Here is an 11,363-nt window from a genome sequence, read left to right as displayed (position 1 = left end):
CTCCTCTATTAAGTAGTTGTAAAGGTACCTAGTACTTAAGACAGTATATTCCTGTTATTTTAGCTATCAGTTTCTAGACGAAATACAATTGTGGCAAAGGTTTAGAGATTCTGGTGTTATGGTTGACATACTAGTTTGACTGCAAAACAGGAAGAAAATCAGTTTCAGACTACAGCTCACCACGTAGAATAGCTAAGTTTTACTACCATAGTACTAAATGAAATAAAACAGCTTGATTTTGCTAGTTCATACATTCATATACCATCTGAATTTAAGCATTAATTTCCAATTCTGTACAAGATACAAAGCTAGGGAAAAGTTTACATTTGTAAAGCTTGAAACAATCTTTAGGCCATATTAGTTTTATGGATAGAAAGCTAACTTTCAGCTAGGGTCAGGTACAATTTTTCCAAACCATGAGTTTGTTAACCATGAGATGCTAATCTCACTTTGGCAGTATTTTATTGAAGCATGGTAGTCTGCTTTTACAGGCATTGAGCAATATGCTAACCACCCTACAATGAAAATGTATGTTAATTTTGCCTGTTACATTACAATTCTAAGTCTAATGCAAAAAACCATACAGTCGTAGCCTTGTTCAGATAAGAGTTTTTAATATACTTCTTTAAAAAGGATCCAGTTTAAATGAAGAAAATTACACTGAGCTTGATATGTCCTGTTTCCAAACGAACTCTTCTGTATACTGGCTGCCCAAGTTACAGTTATCAGCACATGTGAAGATAGCTATAGTTCCCCAGTCAATGCTTTCTCCAAAGCTGTCAACTTTTAGATGATTCAACAGCTGTGGCATAACCTTAGGAACACAAGGCATATAATTTTGTTAAAATGAGTGAGTCATCCTGGATCAGTTTTAAAAATACACACTAGATCAGTTCATCTTTTTTACATGCATTCCAGAAAAACATTTATTTAATGCTGTATGTAAGCTAATTCCGATCATAACGTTCAACAAGAAATACGCAACTAGGATTTAATATAAAATAACAGTGCAATCATATCAGAGTTCTGGGCTAAAACTTCTTTTTAAACTTACAATGATCTTTTGAAAAAGAGCAGTTCCCTGTGTTCCCTTGTTTTATGGAAATGTGATAGCCTTCCCTCCAGGTCTGCCAACATAAAACCACCCATCTGTTCACTCTCATTGAGAGATGTGGATAGTGTCTGAAAGGACCAGATTTTTCATTGGAGTTTCACTGTTGTGGAATAAATTCAATAGCTTCATAGAGTTGGAAGGGACCTCCAGGGTCAATTCCTCTTTGTTTTAGAAACTTGCAAGATGGTGCTTTTAAATAATGATTCTGAATAATTTTTGGACAACAGAATATTGTTGATTAGGGGATAGGTTTGTAACACTATGGTTTGGCTCAAGAAACTACAGATAGTGCTTTTAAGTAGTGAAAGAGTCTTAATTCATTGTAAGCCAATCTCAGCTCTGAAAGAGCAGAATAAAAATATTTAAAGCAATTCATAAGTGTTGTCTACCATTCCCAAATACTAAGTCCCTATTTGACCCTTAGAAAAAAATTTATGGGCCTTTGCCCTGTGAGGCATCCTTCCTCTTTCCCCTTGAATTAGTCAAGTTCTTACTGCCTCCTATGACTGCCCCATCCACTCCACTCAAAGGCAAGATTATTCCATCCATTTTCATTACTTACCAAACCACCCTAGTAATCTGATTTCTTCTTTGCAGAACTCTGACTGTCCCACAGTATAATATTTTGGCCATATGCTTAGGCCAGGATACCCCTTTAACTTTAATGCATCTTGAGACATTTATATAATCCAAATTAGCAAAATATTTTATTCAACATTTCTTAAGAGTGACTTAAATATGTTGAGAGGCTTTTCTTCTAGTGTTTTCTGCAAACACTTCAGTACAATTTCTTTGACAAGTCTGACTTTTTTGGTTTCCATGAAGTTGATGCATACTTTCCAGTCCCCAACCCCCTTTTCTTGAAACACTACTACTTGTATTGAGTTTTTAACTAACTCTTAATGTCTCCAAAGGCAGTTTCCATCCACACATCAGGGATCACTTCACTCAGAGTTATCACCCTGTTTAGGCTAGTTAGGAAATTCTATCCCTTTTTTTTGTTTGTTTGTTCAAATGGGACTCTCCATCTACCCACCCACACATCCTTGCCAACTTCCCCTTGGTTCTCACTCAAGACTGAATTAAAAAATTGTCTGTACTTAACTCTTCTCAGCTAGGGCAACTGGATTGCTTGGAGTACCCTGTCAGTCAAGGTGCTCCGTCTATGTGAAGGATTAACCCTCCACAGCCCTTTACTCTTTTTCTACAGCATGTGTAAGTTTTTTAAAAGTGCACTCTGTCATACCTCCCTTTCAAGACCCCTTAAAATATCAGGAGGAAAAAGGAAATTTGTCAGCTAGACAAACCAGGTCTTATTTGGCCTGTTTCCTTGAAGAGGAGTCACAGAAAAAGAACAGAATGCTTATTAAAGAACACTGATTAGCTTGTTGTTGTTATGTGCGAAGTCGTGTGCGACCCATCGCGACCCCATGGACAATGATCCTCCAGGCCTTCCTGTCCTCTACCATTCCCCAGAGTCCATTTAAGTTTGCACCGACTGCTTCAGTGACTCCATCCAGCCACCTCATTCTCTGTCGTCCCCTTCTTCTTTTGCCCTCAATCGCTCCCAGCATTAGGCTCTTCTCCAGGGAGTCCTTCCTTCTCATGAGGTGGCCAAAGTATTTGAGTTTCATCTTCAGGATCTGGCCTTCTAAAGAGCAGTCAGGGTTGATCTCCTCTAGGACTGACCGGTTTGTTCGCCTTGCAGTCCAAGGGACTCGCAAGAGTCTTCTCCAGCACCAGAGTTCAAAAGCCTCAATTCTTTGACGCTCGGCCTTCCTTATGGTCCAACTCTCGCAGCCATACATTGCAACTGGGAAGACCATAGCCTTGACTAAACGCACTTTTGTTGGTAGGGTGATGTCTCTGCTTTTTAGGATGCTGTCTAGATTTGCCATAGCTTTCCTCCCCAGGAGCAAGCGTCTTTTAATTTCTTTGCTGCAGTCCCCATCTGCAGTGATCTTGGAGCCCAGGAAAATAAAATCTGTCACTATCTCCATTTCTTCCCCATCTATTTGCCAGGAATTGAGAGGGCCAGATGCCATGATCTTTGTTTTCTACTGATTAGCTAGGAACTATTATATTCTACTACTGTTTCCTTTGTGCTTATTAAAAAAAAAAAAGAACAGGACTTGCTACCCTGAATCCCATGAATGCAGAGTACTGTACTGGAATATAAACTGCTAAGAGGTGAGAAATAATTTGACTTGTGGAGACAAGGGGGCATGTGCACACAAGCCAAACGTACATACCTGGAATTCAAATACTCTTTTAGCACCACATGCACAATTTGGGATGTCTGTCTCAAGAGGAATATTTTCCCTTGAAATCCAGATGGGCCCTTCTCCATCTCTGCAATATCTGATAATCTGAAATCCAAGTAAAATTAAAAGTTGCAATTACATTATACAGAAAAGACCTAAACCAGGAAAGCGAGTTTAATTTTAGTGTCCCTGAAATCAGTGTTTTGTGTTATTTATAACTGCCATAGGCAGACTGGTTAGTATGGAATAGAAATAGTTTAAATGCCATTTTCTCTGGGACTCAAATATTTACGAATGGTGATACAATACAGCAGCATCAAATCCTCCTTTGTCTGGAACTGTGTTGGGTAAACCAGCATCAATCCCCACAAAAATCCTTGAGCTTTCTCCACCGCAATCACAAAGCTGCTTGCTTAGCCACCTTCAGAAATAATCCAGATACACTAAGAACTCAAATTCTTCTGACATTTATTTGTGGAAGGAAATAGAAGAGAGGAACTGCTTCTTTTATATCCTGCTTTTCATTACCTGACAGAGTCCTCCCAAAGCAGCTTACGAACACCTTTCCCTTCCTAAAACAGATACCCTGTGAGGCAGGTGAGGCTGAGAGAGCTCTGAGAGAACTGCCCTGCAAGAACAACTCTTAAGAGAACTATGACTAGCCCAAGGTCACCCAGCTGGCTGCATGTGGAAGAGTGAGGAATCAAACTCCAGATTAGAGGCTGCTGCTTTTTAACCACTACACCATGCTGACAGGCTTGTTATCTTTGGTTAAGCTAAACTTCAATCCTTTATTATCAATACATTTAACAATTATATAAATGTATATAATACATAATGGCTACAAGTTTAATTAATGATTAATTAATAATCACCATAAAGATCTCCTCAAGACTAAATTCCTGAGCCCAGGTTCAAATCCAAATGCATCAGTGTCATGAGAGCACTATGCCTGAAATCTAAGCAAGATTCCCACCAATTTCAAAAACATGGTTTACACCCCAGACATTAAACTTGGCTGAAGCTCTTTAACAATTTTTTTTAATTTAGTTTTAAAACCTGTTCTGGTTCCAAAGATGTTCTTTCTTTAAACTCTTGAAAAATCTTATCTTCTTCAGTTTCATGCTTTGCCATTCCTTCTAACAAGTGTTCATCCAGGGATTCAACTGCTTCATCTAAAAATATGCACCAAAAAAAGTATATAGCTGTTAACCACCAATAATAACATGCTGGATCCAACACTTTAGTGGATGGACTTGTCCCATCTTCCCCTTCCTTCTTCTGCTCCATGCCTCTTTCACCAATCCCCTGCAGGTCTGCCAACTAAAACTAGATGCCAGGAGCCACCTGGCCAGTGATGGCTTGGAGTAAAAAACACACTGCAAGCTCTCCTCCCACAGCCACCCAACAGATGTCTTGGTTTGAAGCAAAAAGCATATCTGGGAGGCTTCTTGCACTGAACTCACACACCTCTGTCTACCACAATCTAATCATGATGGACAGTCACCCTGACTAACCCTCAGACTCATTAGCCAGATGTCTGGAAGCAGTGATAGAGCCATCTGAAGCTCAATCCTTCAAAGACAGAGGTCCTGTGGTTTGGTAGGAAAGATCCAGGCAAGGAGGCACAACTGCCCTACCTGGATGGGGTACAACTATCAGTTACACACTCAGCCAGGAAACTGGGTGTGATCTTTGACACCTCCCTCTCCATGGAGGAACAGATCACAAGAGTAGCTTGGCTGGCGCTCTTCATCAAGCTAATCTATTAGTGCCCTACCTGGCCCCAGAATACCTAGCCACAATGATCCAGGCAACTGTCACCTCTAGGCTGGATTTCTGCAACTCACTCTACGTGGGCCTACCCTTATCCCTGATCTGGAAACCAACTAGTCCAGAATGCAGCAGCCAGGGTCCTCATGGGAACACCTTGGAGGGCCCACATGTGGCCTGCACTACAACAACTGTACTGGCTACCAGTTGACTACCATATCAAGCTTAAGGTTCTGATAATAACCTTCAAGGACATACATGGTTTGGGCCCTAAGTACCTAACTGCCTCTCTACCTATGCCCTGATCCCTGGCCCCAGGGTAGCTCATCTGGCCTCAACCAGAGCCAGGACTTTCTCTGTCCTGGCCCCCACCTGGTGGAATGACTCCCAGATGATATCAGGGCCCTGCCAGAGCTAAAACAATTCCACAGGGCCTGCAAAATGGAACTCTTCCAACAGGCTTTCAGTGGAAACAAGTGAACCAACCAGAGCCCAGAGGTCCCTCCCATCATCAGCTGCACCCACAGAAAAACCACAGTGCAGTAAAACTGAGTTCAAATGTTCCATTGTTGAATGTTAAACTGTAAACTGTTTTATCTGATACGTTTCTATTGTTAAAAATATTACATATTCAAATCAAGATGTTTATTGTACTGTTTTATGAGTTTCCAATGTAAACCGTCCTGAGCAGCAAGGGAGGGTGGTAAATAAATATAATAAATAAAAATTATTAACTGAGGAAAACAACCATCCTGCCAACTGCAGGAACCAGTGCGTACTTCAGCATTGCCAAGGGGGAGCTCCATGCATCGGCAGTCCTGCTGACCCCAGTTCTGAGGGCAAAGGCAGGATGGACCAGCAAGGGTAGTGAAGCAAGATTTCCTGTCCCACAGAAGTCCTCAAGGGTTGTCCCTTTTGCCTCACTGGAATGGAGAGAATTCCTGCTGAGTTAATCCCAGCAATGGTACATTGAGAAATCCAAAAAATAGTTTCCAAAGTGTAGAGAAATATTCCCTTTCCAAACATCCTCAGGGCAGTGCAAGCCTGTTAAACAAATCAGAGCCCCTGAATGTCTGGAAACAGATTGTTTCTTGCTTGCCTGATTAAAGAATGTTGAACTCCTTTGAAAAACAAAGCAGGCTTGTGGAAACTGATTTCTACTTACATGTACTATCTGCACATGTCGTGGCTTTATTTTTCTTTAGATCTTTTTGTTCTGTTTCACCAATGCTAGAGAGTTCCATTTCCTCAGGCTCTATTACGATTTCATACTCAGGGAAAAGAAATTTATGATCTGGTATAACATGATCTGTCTGCTCTATAAAACAGAAACAAAAAATGCTTCCAGTTATCCCATATTCACATTTTGAATTATATATGTTAACAAACATATAATATGAAATAGTTTGGCAAATTAAAAACAAGACTCAAAATAGAGGGTTTTTGCTTTTATAACCAGCTATTAATATATTAATTCTGTCAACCAATATTCTTCTAAACTAACAGAAAACAGCTATCATACTTACATCAGTTTTGTACATTAGAAACTGAAAAATTTGTCCACAATAGCTATTTTATGTGATACTCACAGCTTCATGTTGGCCCCAAATCACATGAATATGGGGCTTTCCATCCTTCAAAATAGTATGCTGGAAAATCTAGTTTTTAACTAGAAATAGCATATAATTACAGAAGCCTCGACTTTTTAACAGAAGAGTCACATCTCAGTTAATTTCTTCAAACTTATGCTAAGCTTTCAGGATATATTAGAACTCTGCAATGACACTGTTCCTTTTCGTGTCTGGACAGCAGGACTTCTGAAAAGACACCCATTCAGGACTTGCCCTGGCATCTGAATTTGGATTTGATTAAAGTGCAAACAATATAAATCCAAGTGGTATGCATTGATTGACGTACCTCTCCTTTAAGCCTCATTCTGAAAGCATTACTTTTCTAAATTTGTATGGATTTCTGAAGTTTCAGATCACTCACCTGACTGTGCACAACACAGTTTGTGTCCTGCTTTCCAGTCCCTAACTTGATGGTCTTTGCTACAGTAATAAGCTTTGTGACATTTAGAGCACACTTTGGGACCCAAACACCCGCAGACTTGGCACAACTTTGCCCCAGATTTCAGCTGTAGAATTGCACCCGGCACCACTTCCAGGGGTGGCTCTTCAGGTGGGGGCTCATAAGAATAGATGTCATTCTTCCTTGGTAATTGATTCCTAAAAACTTGGAAGAGAAAAAAAATCAAAGTAAATAACCTGAAAGAGTATGACAATATTCCATTTATATTTACAATTTTTGTCCTTGATGTGACATACCATAGTATGTATGCCTTAATCTTTTCTTGAAGCAAGAGGCAGAGGCTGAATATCTGATACTTCTGTAACATTCATATAATATGTGTCAACATGTAACAATAGCCTTTGTAAGAAAATGTACCTTCCAATGTTTACTGCTTATATTCACAACTGAAGTGTCAAGCTAAGTTCCTATATTATCCTGATGTTTCTGTTTATAACACCATTTTTGGTATATGCATAACCTGGAGAAAAATAAAATTATGTGAGGACATCATGGCTGGGGAGGGGGACTGCAGGAAGCCAGGTTGCCAACCTCCAGGTGAGGGCCTGAAGATCTTCATGAATAACATCTGATCTCCAGAGACCAGTTCCTCTGGAGAAAACAACTGGAAGAAAGAAGGAAGAATAGACAAGCAAGCAAGCAGGAGGGAATGAGAGAGAAGCAAGCAGGAGGAAAGGGAGGGAGAAAGAGAAGAGTGCTCCCTCCCTATCCTTAGCGGGAGGCATTTTGTAATTTATGGCAGGGGTAGTCAACCTGTGGTCCCCCAGATGTTCATGAACTACAATTCCCATGCTGGCAGGGGTTCATGGGAATTGTAGTTCATGAACATCTGGGGGACCACAGGTTGACTATCCCTGATTTATGGCATGCATATCCAATTCCCAAAACCAGTTGCAGGCTCATCTTGAACCTTGATAGAACTGCCCCTTCCTACCAAGCACCATCGCGGTCTCCCTCATTATCCCCATCGCCACCCCCAAAAGGTCCCCACACATCATGTCCCTTCCCACTATCCTGTCTCATCTTCCTCACACCTGGCCAGCTGACCCGCCTCAGCATGTGGGGAAGAGGTGAGGAGGAGAAGAGAGGAAGCACTGCCCACCCACCAGGCTCAGTGATACTGCCATGGTCTGAAAGCGGCGGCGGCGGCGGCCATCCGGCAGTTGCCTAGTTGGGGGGCCAGACATCATGGAGGACATCAACTCCAAGCCTTGGGCAGCCCCCGGTCCCAGCTAGAGATGTTCTCAACCAAAAAGTCAATGTGACTTAAGATGGATGGATAATATTATCCCTGGATGGATAATATCCCTAGTACATTTGTGATTTTAAAATCGTGATTCCTTTCACTGATCACTGGGTTGCCAAAACTAATGTGTCAAACAAAAGCCAGCAGTTGAGGACCCCAAAGGTTGCTATGCAAGTTGCAGGTTTTATTTGCAAAATTCACAACTGCACAAGACGTCTACTTGCTTCAGACATATTCCTATTTTGCCAGAGCAGGCTTCAATATTTCGATTCTGACAATTATTTTATGGAGCTGCCAACTACCAGAGCAACATTTCAGTAAGAGGAAAGGAAGATTTCCCCCCTTCTCATCAGGGATATGTGGGAAGTATATGGCACGACCTGTAGCTGGTGAGAACTCACTTCCTTAGCATGAGAGTCTACTCCCTAAGAAGAAGATAGAGGACCAGCCCAAGGGAGCTTGGGTCGCCTATGTGGATGCTGAGACTTTATTTTCTCAGCTACAGTACCTAGGGTTGACAGGTCCAGGCTGGGAAACTCCTGGCGATATGAGGATGGAGCCTGGGGAAGTCACCCTCCAAAACATCCCTGTTCTCCAGAGGAACAATTAGGAGATGAGCTATAATTCCAGGGAATCCCCAAGTCCCAGGTGGAAGCTGGCATCCCTAACAGTACCTTAATTCACTTATGTAAATAGGCATAAAGAACAAAGATTTCTGAGGCTTTTTCAAAACAGATCCACTGAGACATAAACCAACCTCAACTTTTTAGCACTGAGAAACTCCTGAAACTTTCTTCAAGCTAACCCAGAAGTGGCCCGTGCAGACTATGGTTCGGGAGCATAACTGTGTACATGCACACCTGTGGCCTCTTCCCCTTCCCACCCCCTTCAGGCCCCTCAATGGCCATTGTTGGAGGGAAGGGTGGACTGACATGATCATATATGGGCCATTTCACCTGATAAATGTTTTAGCAAATTAAAATATATATATATAACAATTAACTCCCGCCCATTCAGGAAGCTCAGTGGGTGACCCCCGGCCAGTCATTTCCTCAGGATCGTGGTGGGTTTCTTGGAGGAAGTGTAATAAATGGGCCAGGGACGCTCTGACGCTGGTCGCTTTTCAGGGAGCGCTGCGATTAGCCCCAGGCCTTGGGCGAGGGCAGGGCCCCTTTCTTACCTCTCCTCCTTACCTCTCAGAGCAGCCGGGGCGGAGCGGGCGGCGGGGCGGTAGCAGGCGGGCTGGCGGCAGGCGAAGAGGAAGAGGCCCCTGTGGAAGGCGTCGGGGCGCTCGGGCAGAGGGGCGTAGAGCTGCAGGAGGAAGGCGCAAGGCTGCCCGCAAGCGCCGCAGCGCAGCTCGGAGGGGCCCGGTAGGCCGCTTTCGCCCAGCCAAGCCGGCCTCCCGCCCACCTTGGAGGGGAACTGCTCTCGCCGCAGCCGCCAAGGCTCCTCCGCCGCCTCCTCGACGAAACCCAGCTCGACCGCCCGCGACCCCATGGCCGCCGGAGGGAGGGGCGGCTGGTTCGGAAAGCAGCAGGCCCGGCGCGCTGGGCGGCCTCCCCGGGACGCGCGCGAGAGGAGGAGGAGGAGGAGGAGGAGGAGCTGCGCCTCTGGCGGCCCGGCGATGGGCCCGCTCCGTCCTCATGACGCCTCCAAAGGCCTTGCACAGCTTGGTGAAACCGCGGCCTCCGAGGCAGGGGTACACAGGCAGAGAAAAGCGAGGAAGAAGACATTTGGTCCAAGCTAATTTGTCCGGCATGGATCCCAGGAGGGAACGGCTGTATCCCCACCCACCCCGGTTCTATAATATCAAAATGTTGGGGCAAACTTTGAGTTCACTGGAACTTTGAAGACCAACGAACTTGAATGTTGGCTGTAAGGTTTTGAATTAAACCTCGTTGGTCTTCAAGGCGCCACAATGCTTAGACCAACGCAGCTATCCACCTGATTAAAAATAACAAGGCATACCCTTTCCTAGCAGCATGCTTGTGCTGGGAGACCTAGGCTGGCTTCTGGCAACATGAACTGGCCAAGGAATCCAGGGAATAATAATTTCTGGGGACCTGCCATAGAATACAGCAGGTTCAGAAGACTCAGTGCTTGGAGTGGGGAAGAGGAAGGCAAAATGAACTCACCTCTCTTTGACAACTTACTGGGCAATCACTGCAGATATTTATTGCAGTATGGTAAGTATTTATCTTCAGATAAATGGAAGACCAGGGCATAAACAAAATAATATCATTTTCCTTCAATGGGCACAAAGGATTAGGAAAAGACCTACTGATGGCTGTGTCTCATTAGGACTGGGAACCTCCTCGCCCGAGTAAAGAGGAAAAAAGGTCTAGGGAAGGAAAAAACAATGTATCTGCTACACTTGTGTGCAATTTGTAAATAAAGCAAATGCTGCATGAAACTAATCTAAAAATCTAGCCCTTTACTGCCCAATTGTAAAGATACAAGCAGTAGTTTGATTAGCAGACGTATCACTTAGTTAAGTATTCTTCATTATGTATATCAGCAGCTTTTCTAAATTTACAAAATGCCCAAAGTAGGTAGCATCCTGCTTGAGGCTTTTGCTTCAGGTACGATACAAGCCAGTAGTTGCATGCTTTGTTAGGTTGCCAGTTTCAACCATAAGTGAAGGACTACAGTGAGCACGCTGAGAACTTGTGCTTGCATCCCCCACCCCTCCATAAATCAAGCATAGTACAAGCTGCACATCTATAACAAAGTACTACTTTCAATGAGACCTACCCCCAAATAGGTATGCAAGGACCTAAGAAAATATATTTGAGATGAAATCTGTAACCATTAGCATTATAATAAAGATGGTAAGGGGTCCGAGGAGTTGGGCCTCACTGTTTACTTGGCCAAT

At 43.3% G+C, this 11,363-nt stretch overlaps 1 protein-coding gene across 2 annotated transcripts; it reads right to left on the bottom strand.

Annotated features, from left to right (window-relative positions):
* Window positions 1-594: 594 nt before the first annotated feature.
* PDCD2 (programmed cell death 2) lies at window positions 595-10,080 on the bottom strand. 2 transcript variants are annotated; one of them, XM_077346644.1, is made up of 7 exons: window positions 9,682-10,080; window positions 7,144-7,386; window positions 6,317-6,469; window positions 4,438-4,553; window positions 3,367-3,483; window positions 1,055-1,182; window positions 595-814 (listed from the first exon to the last, which is right to left on the bottom strand). In XM_077346644.1, exons 1-7 carry the CDS (start codon window positions 9,983-9,985, stop codon window positions 796-798), a joined length of 1,080 nt encoding a protein of 359 aa, XP_077202759.1. In that variant the 5' UTR covers window positions 9,986-10,080; the 3' UTR covers window positions 595-795. The 2 variants fall into 2 exon arrangements, with proteins under 2 accessions (XP_077202759.1, XP_077202748.1); XM_077346633.1 differs by lacking the exon at window positions 1,055-1,182 and having other exon boundaries at window positions 9,682-10,079.
* Window positions 10,081-11,363: the final 1,283 nt, after the last annotated feature.

This window comes from Paroedura picta, chromosome 1, assembly GCF_049243985.1.
Source record: "Paroedura picta isolate Pp20150507F chromosome 1, Ppicta_v3.0, whole genome shotgun sequence".
NCBI lineage: Eukaryota > Metazoa > Chordata > Lepidosauria > Squamata > Gekkonidae > Paroedura > Paroedura picta.
This window is presented reverse-complemented; position numbering and strand designations above follow the sequence as displayed.